The sequence below is a fragment of the Hyperoodon ampullatus genome (assembly GCF_949752795.1).
Source record: "Hyperoodon ampullatus genome assembly, chromosome: 4".
In the NCBI taxonomy this organism is placed as follows: Eukaryota; Metazoa; Chordata; class Mammalia; order Artiodactyla; family Ziphiidae; genus Hyperoodon; species Hyperoodon ampullatus.
This window is the reverse complement of record NC_136917.1, coordinates 49,303,422-49,320,901: the sequence shown is the minus strand read 5'-3', so window position 1 is coordinate 49,320,901 and position 17,480 is coordinate 49,303,422. Positions and strand designations below refer to the sequence as shown.

Below are 17,480 nucleotides of genomic sequence, written 5' to 3'. Positions count from 1 at the left end.
GGAGAGCACACACAAGGTTTCCCATACACAGGGACACAGAACAAAGCAGTAACTCCATAAGAGCTGGGGCTGGACCTACCTACGAGTCTTGGAGGGTCTCCCGGGGAGGCAGGGGTCAGCTGTAGGTCAATCAGGGGGCAAGGACACTGGTGGCAGAGGACCCAGAGAATATTTTGGCTTGAGCTCTCCCAGAGGTCACCATTTTAGCATCAAGACCTGGCCCTACCTAACAGCCTACAGGCTCCAGTGCTGGAATGCCTCAGCCCAAACAACCAGCAGGATAGGAACACAGCACACAGCAGGATAGGAACACCCATCAGCACACAGGCTGCCTAAAGCCATACTGAGCTCACAGCCACCTCTAAACACATCCCTTAACATGGCCATGCCCACCAGAGGGACAAGACCCATCTCCACCAACAAGTGAGCAGGAACCAGTCCCTCCCACCAGGAGGCCTGTACAAGCCTCAGGACCAACCTCACCAGCCAGGGGCAGACACCAGAAGCAAGAGGATCTATGCTCCTGCAGCTGGTGGAAAGGAGACCACAAACCCAGAAAGTTAGAAAAAATGAGACGGCAGAGAAATATGTTCCAGACAAAGGGACAAGATAAAAACCCAAAAGAGGGACTTCCCTGGGGGTCCAGTGGTTAAGAATCCATCTTGCAACACAGGGGATGCCGGTTTGATCCCTGGTTGGGGAACTAAGATCCTACATGCCGCAGGGCAACTAAGCCCTCATGCCACAACAAGAGAGCCCATGTGCCGCAACTACAGAGCCCACGCACTCTGGAGCCTGTGCACCACAACTAGAGAGAAGCCTGTGTGCCACAACTAGAAAGAAGCCTGTGAGCTGCAACAAAAGATCCTGTGTGCCACAACTAAGACCGAACGCAGCCAATAAATGAATAAATAAATAAATAAATATTTTTTAAAAAGAACTAAGTGAAGTAGAGATAGGCAACCTATCTGAAAAAGAATTTAAAGTAATGATAGTAAAGATAATCCAAGATCTCAGAAAAAGAATGGAGGCACAGATTTAGAAGATACAAGAGATATTTAACAAAGAGCTAGAAATTTAAAGAACAAACAGGGACTTCCCTGGTGGCACAGCAGATAAGACTCCGTGCTCCCAATTCAGGGGGCCCAGGTTCAATCCCTGGTCAGGGAACTAGATCCCACATGCATGCAGCAACTAAGAGTTCACATGCCACAACTAAGGAGCCCGCATGGCACAACTAAGGAGCCCACCTGCCGCAACTAAGACCCTGTGCAACCAAATAAATAAATAAATATTTTAAAAAATAAAAAATAATGAACAGAGATGAACAATACAATAACTGGAATGAAAAATACAGTAGAAGGAATCAATAGCAGAATAATTGAGGCAGTAGAATGAACAAGTGAGCTGGAAGACAGAATGGTGGAAATCACTGCTGTAGAACAAAATAAAGAAAAAAGAATGAAAAGAAATGAGGACAGGCTCAGAGATCTCTGGGACAACATTAAACGCATGAACATTCACATTACAGGGGTCCCAGAAAGAGAAGAGAGAGAGAAAGGGCCTGAGGAAATAATTGAAGAGATTATAGCTGAAAACTTACCTAAAGTGAGAAAGGAACAACCCACTAAGTCCAGGAAGCACAGAGACACCCATACAAGATAAACTCAAGAAGGAACATGCCAAAATACATATTAATCAACCTGATAAAAATTAAAGACAAAGAAAAAATATTGGGAACTCCCTGGCGGTCCAGTGGTTAGCCCTCAGAGCTTTCACTGCCGTGGCCTGACTTCAATCCCTGATTGGGAAACTAAGGTCCCACAAGCTGCGTGGTGCAGCCAAAATAAAGATAAACAAAATTGATAAAGCTTTAGCCAGACTCATCAAGAAAAAAAGGGAGAAGACTCATATCAATAAAATTAGAAATGAAAAAGAAGTTATCACTGACACAACAGAAATACAAAGGATCATAAAAGACTACCAAAAACAACTACATGCCAATAAAATGGACAACCTAGAAGAAATGGACAAATTCTTAGAAAGATATAACCTTCCAAGACTGAACCAGGAAGAAGTAGAAAATATTAACAGACCAATCACAAGTATTGAAATCGAACTTGTGAATTAAAAACATCCAACAAACAAAAGTCCAGGACCAGACTTTACAGGTGAATTCTATCAAACATTTAGAGAAGAGTTACCACCTATCCTTCTAAAACTATTCCCAAAAATTGCAGAGGAAGGAACACTCCCAAGCTCATTCTATGAGGCCACCATCACCCTGATACCAAAACCACACAAAGATACCACAAAAAAAGAAAATTACAGGCTAATACCACTGATGAACCAAGATGCAAAAATACTCAACAAAACTGGCAAATCGAATCCAACAATAGATTAAAAGGATCATACACCATGATCTGGACTTTCCTGGTGGCACAGTGGTTAAGAATCCACCTGCCAATGCAGGGGACATGGGTCTGAGCCTTGGTCTGGGAAGATCCCACATGCCGTGCAGCAACTAAGCCCATGTGCCACAGCTACTGAGCCTGCACTCTAGAGCCCGCGAGCCACAACTAATGAAGCCTGTGCACCTGGAGCCTGTGCTCCTCAACAAGAGAGGCCACTGCAACAAAGAGGAGCCCCTGCTTGCCGCAACTGGAGAGGGCCCGTGTGCAGCAATGAAGACCCAACACAGCCAAAAATAAAAAGATAAATAAATTTATTTTTTAAAAAAAAGGATCATACACCATGATCAAGTGGAATTTATCCCAGGCATGCAAGGGTTCTTCAATATCCACAAATCAATCAATGTGATACACCACACTAACAAACTGAAGAATAAAAACCATATGATCATCTCAATAGATGCAGAAAAAGCTTCTGACAAAAATCCAACACCCATTTATGATAAACACCCTCCAGAAAGTAGGCGTAGAGGGAACTTACCTCAACATAATAAAGGCCATATATGACAAGCCCACAGCTAACATCATCCTCAATGGTGAAAAGCTGAAAGCATTCCCTCTAATATCAGGAACAAGGCAAGGATGTCCACTCTCACCACTTTTCTTCAACATAGTTTTGGAAGCCCTAGCCACAGCAATCAGAGAAGAAAAAGAAATAAAAAGAATCCAAGTTGGAAAAGAAGAAGTAAAGCTGTCACTGTTTGCAGATGACATGATACTATACACAGAGAATCCTAAAGACGCTACCAGAAAACTACTAGAGCTCATCAATGAATTTGGTAAAGTTGCAGGATACAAAATTAATACACAGAAATCTCTTGTGTTTCTATACACTAACAATGAAAGATCAGAAAGAGAAATTAAGGAAACGATCCCATTTACCATCACATCAAAAAGAATAAAATACCTAGGAATAAACCTACCTAAGGAGACAAAAGACCTGTACTCTGAAAACTATAAGATGCTGATGAAATAAATCAAAGATGACACAAACAGTTGGAATGATATACCATGTTCTTGGATTGGAAGAATCAATAATGTCAAAATGACTATACTACCCAAGGCAATCTACAGACTCAATGCAATCCCTATCAAATTACCAATGGCATTTTTCACAGAAGTAGAAAAAAAAATTTTTTAATTAGTATGGAAACACAAAAGACCCCAAATAGCCAAAACAGAGCTAGAAAAACAGAGCTGGAGGACTCACGCTCCCTGACTTCAGACTATGCTACAAAGCTACTGTCATCAAAACAGTATGGTACTGGCACAAAAACAGAAATATAGATTAATGGAACAGGGTAGAAAGCCCAGAAATAATCCCACGCATCTATGGCCAACTAATCTATGACAAAGGAAGCAAGACTATAAAATGGAGGAAAGACAGTCTCTTCAATAAATGGTGCTGGGAAAACTGCACAGCTACATGTAAAAAAATGAAATTAGAACATTCTTTAACACCATACACAAAATTAAACTCAAAATGGATTAAAGACCTAAATATAAGACTAGATACTATAAAACTCTTAGAGGAAAACATAGGCAGAACACTCTATGACATAAATTGCAGCAATATCTTTTTGGATCCACCTCCTAGAGTACTGGAAATAAAAACAAAAATAAACAAATGGGACTTAAATAAAATTAAAAGCTTTTGCACAGCAAAGGAAACCATAAACAAAACAAAAAGACAACCCACAGAGTGGGAGAAAATATTTGCAAACAATGTGACCAACAAGGGATTAGTCTCCAAAATTTACAAACAGCTCATGCAGCTCAATATCAAAAAAACAAACAACCCAATCCAAAAATGGGCAGAAGGCCTAAATAGACATTTCTCCAAAGATACATAGATTGCCAACAAACATATGAAAGGATGCTCAACATCACTAATCATTAGAGAAATGCAAATCAAAACTACAATGAGTTATCACCTCACACCAGTCAGAATGGCCATAATCAAAAAATCTACAAACAATAAATGCTGGAGAGGGTGTGGAGAAAAGGGAACCCTCTTGCACTGTTGGTGGGAATGTAAATTGATACAGCCACTATGGAGAACAGTATGGAGGTTCCTTAAAAAACTAAAAATGGAATTACCATATGATCCAGCTATCCCCCATGACTCCCAGAAAGAGTCATGTACCACAATGTTCATTTCAGCACTATTTACAATAGCCAGGACATGGAAGCAACCTAAGTGTCCATCGACAGATGAATGGATAAAGAAGATGTGTCACATATACACAATGGAATATTACTCAGCCATAAAAAGAAACAAAATTGAGTTATTTATAGTGAGGTGGATGGACCTAGAGTCTGTCATACAGAGTGAAGTAAGTCAGAAAGAGAAAAATACCGTATGTTAACACATATATATATGGAATCTTAAAAAAAAAATGGCTCTGAAGAACCTAGGGGCAGGACAGGAATAAAGATGCAGACGTAGAGAATGGACTTGAGGACATGAGGAGGGAGAAGGGTAAGCTGAGATGAAGTGAGAGAGTGGCATTGACATATATATACACTACCAAATGTAAAACAGATAGCTAGTGGGAAGCAGCCGCATGGCACAGGGAGATCAGCTCGGTGCTTTGTGACCACCTAGAGGGGTGGGATAGGGAGGGTGGGAGGGAGATGCAAGAGGGAGGAGATATGGGGATATATGTATATGTACAGCTGATTCACTTTGTTATAGAGCATCAACTAACACAACAATGTAAATCAATTATACGCCAATAAAAATGTTTTTTTAAAAATGGGCAAAATGACCTAAAGAGACATTTCTCCAAAGAAGACATACAGATGGCCAAGAGGCACATGAAATGATGCTCAACATCACTAACTGTTAGAGAAATGCAAATCAAAACTACAATGAGGTATCACCTCACACCGGTCAGAATGGCCATCATCAAAAAGTCTACAAACAGGGCTTCCCTGGTGGCGCAGTGGTTGAGAGTCCGCCTGCCGATGCAGGGGACACGGGTTCGTGCCCCGGTCTGAGAACATCCCACATGCCGCGGAGCGGCTGGGCCCGTGAGCCATGGCCGCTGAGCCTGCGCGTCCGGAGCCTGTGCTCCGCAACGGGAGAGGCCACAACAGTGAGAGGCCTGCGTACCGAAAAAAAAAGAAAAAAAAGTCTACAAACAATAAATGCTGGAGAGGGTGTGGAGAAAAGGGAACCCTCATACACTGTTGGAGGGAATGTAAATTGGTACAGCCACTATGAAGAACAGTATGGAGTTTCCTTAAAAAATGACATATAGAACTACCACGTAAGCCAGCAATCCCACTCCTGGGTATATATATGGAGAAAACCATAATTCAAAAAGATACATGTACCCCAATGTTCAGTGCAGCACTATTTACCATAGCCAAGACATGGAAGCAACCTAAATGTCTATTGACAGAGGAATGGATACAAAAGATGCAGTACATATACACAATGTAATATTACTCAGCCATAAAAAAGAATGAAATAATGCCATCTGCAGCAACATGGACGGATCTAGAGATTATCATACTGGGTGAATTAAGTCAGACAGAGAAAGACAAATATCATATGATATCACTCATATGTGGAATCTAATTTTTAAAAAATGATACAAATGAACTTATCTACAAAACAGAAACAGACTTACAGATAACAAAAAACAAACTTATGGTTACCAAAGGGGAAATGCGGTGGGCGAGGTGGGGGGGAATCAGGAGCTTGGGATTAACATAGACACACTACTATATATAAGATAGATAACCAACAAGGACCTACTGTGCAGCACAGGGAACTCTACTCAATATTCTGTGATAAGCTATATGAGAAAAGAATCTGAAAAAGAATTAATATATGTATATGTATAACTGAATGACTTTGCCATACACCTGAAACTAATACAACATTGTAAATCAAATATACCCCAATAAAATTTAAAAACAAACAAACAAAAATGAATGGATAAAGAAGATGTGACATATATATATATATACTATGGAATATTACTCAGCCATTAAAAAGAATGAAATCTGCCATTTGCAACAACATGGATGGCCTTAGAGGGTATTATGCTAAGTGAAATAAGAGAGAGAAAGACAAATACATAAGATTTCACTTGTATGTGGAATCTAAAAAACAAAACAAACAAACATAACAGAAACAGAGTCAGAGATACAGAGAACAAACAGGTGGTTGTCAAAGGGGAGGAAAATGGGGGGAGGAGAAAGATGAGGGAGATTAAGAGGCACAAACTTCCTGCTATAAAATAAATGACTCGGGCTTCCCTGGTGGCGCAGTGGTTGGGAGTCCGTCTGCCAGTGCAGGGGACACGGGTTCGTGCCCCGGTCCGGGAGGATCCCACATGCCGTGGAGCGGCTGGGCCCGTGAGCCATGGCCTCTGGGCCTGCACGCCCGGAGCCTGTGCTCCACAATGGGAGAGGCCACAGCAGTGAGAGGCCCGTGTACCGCAAAAAATAAAAAAATAAAAAATAAATGACTCATTGGTATGAAATGTACAGTGCAGGGAATATAGTCAATAATTATATAATATCTTTGTATGGTGACAGATAGTAACTATACTTATCATGGCGATCATTTTTAAATGTATAGAAATATCAAATCACTATGAGGTATACCAGGAACTAACATATAATACGGTAGGTCAAATACAGTTCAAAAACAAACTTATAGGAAGAGAGATCAGATTTGTGGTTACCAGAGGCAGGGGGTACAGAGAGGGAAACTGGATGAAGGTAGTCAAAGGGTACAAACTTCCAGTTACAAGATAAATACCAGGGATGCAATATACAACATGACAAATATAATTAACACTGTTGTACATAATATATGAACGTGAGAAGAGTAAATTCTAAGAGTTCTCATCACAAGGAAAAAATTTTTTTCTATTTCTTTAATTTTGTATCTATACAAGATAATGGATGTTCACTAAACTTACTGTGGTAATCATTTTACGATGTATGTAGGTCAAATCATTATACAGTACACCTTAAACTTACACAGTGCTATATGTCAATTATGATTTCAATAAAACTGGGAGAAAAAAAAATCTGAGAAATGTCACCGCCAAGAGGAGCCTAAGGAGATACAATGACTAAATGTAATGTAGTAGCTCTGCAACAGAAAAAGGACATTAGGTAAAATCTAAGTAAATCTAATGAACTTTAGTTAAACAAAAAAGGAAAGGAAAGGAAGATGATAATGTCCTATCAAATGGCTCAAGGGTACATTTGAACTGGCAAAAGAATCAGTAAACCTGAAGACAGATGGACAGAGATTATGCATTCCAAATAACAGAGAGAAAAAAGAACAAAGAAAAATGAACAGAGCCTCAGAGAAATATGAGGCGCCATTAAGTGCACCAACATATGCGTAAAGGGAGCATTAGAAGGAGAAAAGAAAGAGAAAGGAGCATAAAAAATATTAAAAGAAATAATGGCTGAAAAGTTGCCAAATTTATTTAAATCATTAATTTATATATCCAGGAAGCTCAGTGAAATTCCAGTAGGATAAAGGCAAAGAGATCCAAGAAAGACACATCATGCTCAAAATGATAAAGCCAAAGACAAGAAGAAAATCTTGAAAGCAGAAGAGAAAATCAACTGATCACTTATAAAGGATCCCAATAACATTAATAGCGGACTTCTCATCAGACACAATGGAAGGTTTTCCCCTAAGATCACCTGGACTATTATTCACCAATAAAAAGGAATGAAGTACTGATACATACTACAACATTTATGTATTAGTTACATTACTAACTTGGACACTAAATATTCCTTTTTTCCTTCATTATGGAGGCCCAGATTTTTCTGGAGGGTGCTTGGGCAGTTCTGTTTTATCACTAATACTATAAGACCCACAGAATTGTAGCTCCTTAAAACTTACCGATTAGAAACAATCTAGTTTGCCTCTTTACCACCATTTGAGTGACTCAAGCATTACAGGGTTGGGTATGAAGTAAGCTGCTCTCTGTGGTGCTGACACATCAAGGTGGACCAGGGTGATGGCTCCCAAAGCTGAGTCTACTTGCTGGTTTGGTCCCTAAGGAAGTTTTTTCTCATCTGCAATGAAATGAGAAAAATAAGCACAGTGCATAAAGTTTTTCATAAAGTTAATGCTATTCAGTATAAACAACTACTTTATTGTACATTTGTGTCCAACTTAGGATGTTAAAATGTTACTTTAACACAGAAAATAAATAGAAAATAATGGGAATAATAATATTGGTAGTTTTAAGGTCCTTATCTGATACAACATAATGGTGACAACCCTTTGTTGGTATCCCTATTTATTTTTATTTTACCAGTCTATAAAACCCAAAAGTCTGAGAGCCAACTCCCTTGGGATGCCATTGTGTAACTGGGAAGTGAGGGGAGCCATGCATCCCCTTCTTTGTCCTCCATGCTTTATTCATAATGAGGCTTGAATTGCAGGGTAGTTGTAGCAGGAACTGATTTTTGCATAGGTCATGGGTGACCACTGCAATCCCTACAGAGCTGGAGAGACAAGACCCCCAATTATCAGCAAACCATGGGAATCGCTCCACACCCCACCTACAAAGGACTATGTGTGGCTGTCTGTAGCATAAAAATATAAATAAAACTTTCACTGAGAGGTTGGACTATGACCTTGCCCAAGCTAAGGTAGTATTGCATAGCATGGACCCTGGAGTTAGACAGACATGAGTTCAAACCTGGGCTCTTCCATAATTAGCAGTGAGACCTAACCTCTTTGTGCCTCAGTTTCCCAACAATAAAGTAGAGCTAATAATTGTGAGTTTTGTGAGGATTAAATACAAATGCATATAAATAGCATAGTATATAGTAAATGGTCAATAAATTTTTGCCATAATAATTTGTAGCTATCGTCCACCATAGTGTAAAGCCTACAGTAGACTATGAGGTCCCTCTCTCCCCCGACCCATTTCTCAGTAATAAAATGGGCAATGCCTGACTTTAGCCGCAGTTCTCAATTCTCTGTAGATGAGTTACATGTAGCTGCCTCTTTATCTTATGTGTACCAAGAGTTAACTATAAAAATGCCTTTTAAAACCAAAGTCTGGGACTTCCCTGGTGGCGCAGTGGTTAAGAATCCGCCTGCCAATGCAGGCAACATGGTTCGAGCCCTGGTCCGGGAAGATCCCACATGCCGTGGAGCAACTAAGCCCATGTGCCACAACTACTGAGCCTGTGCTCTAGAGCCCACGAGCCACAACTACTGAAGCCCGCACACCTAGAGCCCATGCTCTGCAACAAGAGAAGCCACCGCAATGAGAAGCCAGAGCACTGCAACAAGGAGTAGCCCCTGTTCACCACAAATAAAGCCCACGCACAGCAACGAAGACCCAATGCAGCCAAAAATAAATAAATAAAATAAATTTATTAAAAAAAATTCTAAAACCGAAGTGTGTATGCATCACAAAATTTGTTTTACATTATTATTATTATCTAACGTTTACTAAGCACTATTTGCCAGGTACTATACTAAGTACTTTTCAGGAATTATCTCTTTTAAACCTTATCACAATGCCAAGAGGTAAATTTGATTGATACCCACATTTACAAGTCAGGAAAGTAAAGCCTAGGGGGAAGGCACAAAAACACCACATTCACTTTGCCTGATGTCACACAACCAGTAAAGGGCAAAAGAAAACACAGGCCTTGATTTGTCTGGTTCTAAAGCCCTTACTCCTCATCCCTGTGCACTACTGCCTCCTTTTGGCTCCTTGTTTCCTCTCCTTCACACTAAATATATCCAAGGGTATAGACCTAAATATTCCCATTTCATAGACAGACAGATTGAGGCTGAGAGAGAAGCTAACACCACCCAAGTACTCTCACCAGAGCTCAGAATTGAGGGCCTTTTCCTGCCTCATCTCTGCAGGTGCCCATCAATATAAGTACGGTAAGAACCGAGCTGAGGAGGATGCCAGGAGGTACCTGGTAGAAAAAGAAAAGCTGGAGAAAGAGAAGGAGACAATCCGGACAGAGCTGATGACACTGCGGCAGGAAAAGAGGGAACTAAAGGAAGCCATTCGGAACAGCCCAGGTATCTATGTGGGTGTGGTCCTGAGCACAAGGGGGTCTCATCCTTGACACCTCCCCTGGCATCTGCCACCTGGTTTCTTACCAGGAACAGGTGGGCTTCTCCTCCCCTTTCTCCTCCTCCCCCTCCCCTCCCCCCTCCTCCTCCCTCCTCCCCCCCCTCCTCCTCCTCCTCCTCCTCGTCATCATCATCATCTCTCCTGACTAATGGAAGTGCCGCTGATTTAATAACTGCTTTTAGAGTGAGAAGATGAAAAAGCATACAAATATGTACACTTAATGTGGTAAAATGAGATCTGATTTTAGAAATGCTAAAATGTGAAAAACAGAGTGTGCCTTAGAATCATGGAAGAGATATTTTGAACCTCACATTAACCCATTCATTCACAGATATGCACTGAGCATCCAAATGTGTGATACCTTGGTTCACATACTGGGAATAATGGATGGTGACACTTTACCAGGATCTTCTTCTTAAATCCAGGACCGTGGCCTCTGCAGGCTCTGCATGCCCTGGGCTCCTCTGCACCCCACTTTCTGCTGTGTTTCTGTTGAATTCTCTCTATAGCTGCAGTTCAGCACACTTTCAGACTGAGGTTTCTGAACATGCTGGAGGGAACAGAGGTCCTGTCCTTATAAAGAATACATCCAAGGTCACGTAGCCCCATGAGAATCTGATGGAACCTATGGACCCTTTCCTAACGGAGAAAACCCCCACAAATCACAATGTTGCAAACAATATTGGGAGCTCCTGTGCCCCCAGAGTCATAGATTGCCTAGGAGTCCATGAGCCTCAGGTTGAGAAGTTCTGGCTTAAAGACTTGTTCTGTGTGGCTAGGACCCAGAATCAATGGGAAGAAGGCACATAAAGGCAGTTTGGTTTCTGGGCTTCCCTGGTGGCTCAGTGGTTAAGAATCCACCTGCCAATGCAGGGGACACGGGTTCAAGCCCTGGTCTGGGAAGATCCTGCATGCCGCAGAGCAACTAAGCCCGTGTGCCATGATTACTGAGCCTGTGCGCCATAACTACTAAGCCCTCGGGCCACAACTACTGAAGCCTGCGCACCTAGAGCCCGTGCTCCACAACAAGAGAAGTCATTGCAATGAGAAGACCGCACACCACAATGAAGAGGAGCCCCTGCTCATCACAACTAGAGAAAGTCTGTGCGCAGCAACGAAGACCCAACGCAGCCAAAAATAGATAAAATAAAATTTTAAAAAATTATTTTTAAAAAAAAGGCAGTTTGGTTTCAATATAAAGAACTTTCTAAGAGTCAGAATAGGGTTTGGAGCAGGGCAACTTGAGTGTCCAAACTTGTCCTGCTCAGTTTTCTTCTATAGCATATCAGTTTTTGACATCTTATTTACTACATTGTTTTCTCTCCCTCCCTCCCTCCCTCTCTCCCTCTCTCTCTCACACACACACACACACACACAATTGTAAGTTCAATAAGGGCAAAGATCTTTGCCTGTTTTGTTCACTGATATATCCCAAGGGCACAGAACTGTGCCCAGTACCTAGCAAGGACTCAATAACTATTTACTGAATGAATGAATGAACAAATGAATGAAAAGAACAACCATTACTAGAAAATCCTCCAGTGCAGCCTCCTCAGGACAAACAATGGAACTAATCTTTAAACGTGGTAAGATCCAAAACAGCTCTTGGCACAAAGAAGGTCCTAATATAGGTTTGTTGGCTTAAACTGAATAAGCAGCAAAATCCTAGCAGGAACTTGTGATCAATGTAAAGCCTGTGTTATGATTCTTGGTTACAAGTAAGAGAAACCAAAGTGAAACTGGCTTAGAAATAAAAAGAAAAATGTAATTGGAAACTTAAGTGATCAGATATAGCAAGGTCCAGGGACTTAAATGATGTCACCAGGAAACATATTTCTCTAATTCTTGCTTCTGCCTTCCCCTACATTGGTTTCATTCTCTGCCCCTCATGGTGGTATAAAGGCTACATAGCTCTAGCCGTCAACGAATCCGTGCAGCCACTCCAGCAGAGAGGCTTCTCTTCCCAATAGCCCCCATAAACACCTCGGAATTCACTTTGACTGAACCAGCTTTGATCCCTCAACCAACCACTGTGACCAAAAAATGAGATATAATTATGGGCCAGGTCTAAGTTATGTGCCAATCCCCTGAACTAGGAGTGAAGTCAGCCCCAGCCAAACTACAGGGAATGAGAAGAGAATGGGGAAATGGATATTGGGCAGATAAAAACCACACACCCCTGCATGGAGCTGGAACCCCAGGTCCAAAGTCCATCCCTTAACAAGGAGTGAGGCCTGGAAAGGCCCTCTGGGAAGGCAGACTAGGGCCTGAGGCCCTGCCAAACTCCCTGATGCTTCTGGCCAAACCAGGTTCAGCTATTTCTCATAGATGTCTTTGCACACAGGGGCAAAGTTAAAAGCTCTGGAAGAGGCCTTGGCCACCCTGGAAGCTCAGTGTCGGGCGAAGGAAGAGGGCCGTATTGACCTGGAGCTGCGGCTGGTGGCTGTGAAGGAGCGCTTGCAGCAGTCCCTGGCAGGGGGCCCAGCCCTGGGACTCTGCGTGAACAGCAAGAGCAAGAGCGGGGTGAGTCTACTCCCTTTTGCCCCAGGGGGAGCTGCTCCTCAATACCCTCATAGGCTACAGATCTTCATGATCATTCTTTGGGGGTAGGAGTTATGCTTATTTACAAATGAGAAAGCTGAGGCCCTAAGAGGAGAGGAAACATGCCATAAGTGGCACAGCTACCAAAGAGACTCTTGGAGCAAGTCCTCTGGCCTGTGTTCTCTCCACTGAAGCACTACTATTTGACTTTTTATACTGAATGTGATCTTAGAAGTGGCCTTGGGGTTATTGATAATAATAATATACTACACTGAATAAGAATAACAAACTTGTATTGCTCAAGTTTGTTATTCTTATTCAAGTACAGGTTAAGATGCTGTACTGGCCTATTGTACCATAGGCCAGTACAGCATCTTAACCTGTATGATTTCACACAACCTTGGCAGCAGTCCTATGAGGTAGTACTATGTGTATTCACCCCATATGACAGACAAGGAAACTAAGGTTCAGATGCTGCATTATGTGCTCAAGGTCACTCAGTTAAGTGGGAGGCAGGATCCCAAACCCAGGAAGTCTGACTCCAGAGCCTTGCTTTAGCCACCAGGCACACGCCCTCTCCTAGGATCCCCAGTGTACCAGTCCCGGTACTCAGGGCTTTGAATCCATTATCTCTAATGCTCCCAGCAACCATCACCTTGAATGGGACGTCCTCAGGGAGAACTTCACGGACCTCAGTCTGTATCAGTGTCTCAACCTCAGCACTACTGCCAATAATTTTTTTTAGGACTGTCATGTGCATTGTAAGATGTTTAGTAGCATCCCTAGCCTCTACCCACTTGATGCCAGTAGCTCCATGCCCAGTTATGATGACCAAAAATGTCTCCAGAAATTGCCAAATGTCCCCTGGGAGGACAAAATTGTCCCCATTTGGGAACCACTGGTCTAAACTAACAGTCCCATCTGTTATTCTGCCTCATAGCACTTAACCACAATTTGTGTGTGAATATATGTATATATAGTATATTCATGTCCTTACGTTCTGTCTCCCCGACTAGATTGTATTTTTATTAAGAACTGGACTATGTCTGTTTTGTTTATCATTATAGCTCTAGTCCTTCAGAATCTGAAAAATAGTAGAAGTGCAATAAATGTTTGTCACATGAATAAATGTTGTACCTGCTTTTACACAAGGAAATGGAGGCTCAGAGAGATGAAATAACTGGTCTGATAAGTGTGAGTTGTCATTGGGAACAGTATTCCTTTTGCTGTCCTAGGTCAGGCCACACCTCATGACTCTAAAGCCAGAGCAGTTTCTTCTACTCCCAGGGGCATTTCCAACCTCATTTACAGAAGAAGGGCTTAGGGGCTAGGGACAAAACAACTTCCCAGAGTCACAGAGGGCTGATGGAGGAGTAGAAGTGGTTCCCTCATCCCAGCTGCTTCCTCCCACCACCATGCCCTGATGTTCACATTCCACAGGGCTTTTCTCTCCACTTTTGATCCTTGTGATGGCCTTTGGAGACAGAGAGTCTTCTCTAAATTCCCTACAGGCTTAGCCATTAGTATGTATGTCACACTCAAGGAACTACATCCAGCAAGGTACTAAGCAATCACCTGGAAAATATGAGTAAAGGCAGTGTAGAAAATGTGAAGGAATACAGGAGAGAGGTTAAGAGAGAGGACTGTGGGATTTGAATCCCACCTGTCTCACTCACCAGCCTTATGGCCTTGAGCAGTGACTTGACCTTCTCATCTTCCTTATTTGTAAAATGGGACAACATAATAATAGTACCCGCTTTATAGGATTGAAAAGGCTAGATGAGCTAACCTGGTCCATAGTGAGGGTTCAGTGATTTTAATTTTAGTAATTTTAGTCATTATCTTTATTCCAAGGCCCTCAAGTATCTTTTACCCCTCACCCTGTTTGATGCTGACATGTTTGCACAGTGCCTTCTTGGCAGGCTGGGTGTAAGTAGCTGAGCACTAGACCTCTCCTATATAACTACTTCTTGTTATCAACAGGAAACTGCAAATAAACCCCAGAACAATGCCCCAGAGCAACCCCTCCCTGTCAATTGTGTTTCTGAGCTGCGGAAGAGGAGCCCATCCATTGTAACCTCCAACCAAGGAAGAGTGCTACAAAAAGCCAAGGTACGGCCATAGATCAGCTAATCAAAATTCAGAGATCTGGAAGCTTCCTTTCTATGGAACCTCACCAAGAACCAAAAAGTCAGCTACTGAGAAAGGCAGAGAACTGACAATATATCCATGCAGTAAAACTCATGAACTTTGCTCAGAGGGCAAGACCTTCAAATCTCCTTCAGAACCTACTTATTCTTTCTTAACACATAGTTCTAACAAGCTTTGGTTTCTGAGCCTACAATATATTTTGAGACATGAAAGGCCCCATTTCGTAGGTGAGGAAACTAAGTGAAGGGACTTGCCCAAGGTTATGCAGGGCATCAATGAGAGAGCTGGGATGCAAATCCATCTCTTCCAAGTCCATAGCTCACTCCATGATACTGGTCCACAGTACTATCTCTGAAACTTGTGTTTCAGAAGTTCTTGAATTTTAGAAAGGTAATATGGTGCATATACTATATATGATGAAAAACCCCAAGTTCTCAGGAGGTACTCTGTAAGCAAACACGTTGATAATTCTATAGCAAGACACATGAATATTCACATCACATTGAATAAATACATTACAAACAGCCTCATATCAGTTCAGGTCAGGTTTTGCCACTAAATGAGTTTGTGCCAAAACACTCTAAAAATATTTTGGTTTCAGAGCTCTCTGGATTTCAGAATTGCAGATAAGAAAGTGTAGACCTGAGAAACAAATACCTGAGCATTAGGACATGAGATTAGAGAAGTAACCAGCCGAAGGCCAGATCATCTAGATCAGACGTCAGCAAACTTTTTTTTCTGGAAAGGGCCAGACAGTAAATATCTGCAGCTTTGTGGACACATGGTCTCTTTCACAAGTCACCTCTGCCATCATAGCAGGAAAGTAGCCACAGACAGTATGTAAACAAATGATTAACATGGCTGTGTCCCAATAAAACTTTGTTCATGGACACTGAGATTTGAATTTCATGAATTTCAGGTGCCATAAAAAACTATTTTTAAAAAAAAACATTTAAAATCTGAAAAGTCATAGCTGGTGGGTCATACAGAAACATGTAGTGAGCCAGATTTGGTCCATGAGCCATAGTTTGCTTCTCCTTGATCCTTGTAGGCCATTGGAAGAATTTTGGATTTTGTTCTAACATAATGGAAAGTCACTGGTAAATTCTGACCAAGGAATTTTTAGATATGAATTACATTTTTAAAAGATCATTCTGACTACTATGTTGAGAATGGATGAGGGGATAAGAAAGATTGGTTAGAAGAAGTAACCTTGATGAGAGATTAGAAAGGTTTGGTGGAGGTGATAGTAACTAGCTGGCTTTGGAGGTAGAACAGAAGGATTTGCTGATGAGGATGTGGAGGATGAGGAAAAGAAAGAAATCAAGGATGACTCCTTAGGTCACTGCCCTGAGCAACTGCAGTCAAGGTGGTGAAGACGTGAGAGGGACAGGTTGGGAATGGAGAATCCTCCCACCAAGAATTTTCTAACCATCATCTTCTGCCCTGGTTCACCCCATCCCCTCCAGGGCTGGCTGGAAATGCCATGGATTTTTTATAGGTAAAAAGCCATTCACTGCTGGCCCTGACTTCAGTATTCATCTCAGGTGAACTCCTAGACAGCCCTGGGAGAATGAACAGAGCCCTGTGGGTTGCCTGCCCTCACCCTTCCTTACCAAGCTGCTTTGGCCTCTCTCCCATCAGCCTCCTACCCCAACCAAGGTGCTGTGGAAAAGCACTGATGCAGTTCCCACTCCCCAACTTCTTCTGGGCCCCAGTTTCCTTGTCTGAGAAAGACAAACTGTGGTGTTTGAACCCCCTTAGAGATGAGACCCAGCATGGAGAAATGACTTACCCAAGAAAGAAAGAGGGTGGGACTAGGACCCATGACTCTCTGATCTGGCCATGGAGATCTTTATATAATTAGGTACAGTGGTATGTTTTTATCCTGCAGGTTACACTAGAATATTTAACAAACTGATACTTCCTGTCTTTCTGTACTTCAGGAATGGGAAATGAAGAAGACCTAGAAAGAGGATGAGGATTTCATCCAAAGGAGCTAACACCTTGTCCATCCAAGGCAGAAATGCTTTTTTCACAAGGAGACATCAGAAGACTGGAAGTAGCCCACACTCTCTGTGGCACCCAAAAGACCAGCCTTTATTGTCTGCATGATTATAGGGGACATGGGGAGGGAAGAAGGAGGAGAGAAGAGGGAAATGGAGGGTATCCTTATAACTTTACAGAGGGTGGAAACGGGGGT

The 17,480-nt window shown here is 42.0% G+C and overlaps 1 protein-coding gene across 1 annotated transcript in view; it reads left to right on the top strand.

Annotated features, from left to right (window-relative positions):
• The window catches only part of AFAP1L1 (actin filament associated protein 1 like 1), a gene marked incomplete at both ends in the record, with an annotated part of 71,672 nt that extends 54,425 nt beyond the window's left edge, over positions 1–17,247 (top strand). The window contains 4 exon segments of the mRNA XM_079702380.1: positions 10,366–10,530; positions 12,930–13,108; positions 15,110–15,238; positions 17,224–17,247. Coding sequence (XP_079558506.1) covers positions 10,366–10,530; positions 12,930–13,108; positions 15,110–15,238; positions 17,224–17,247 — 497 coding nt within the window.
• Between the last annotated feature and the right edge of the window lie 233 nt (positions 17,248–17,480).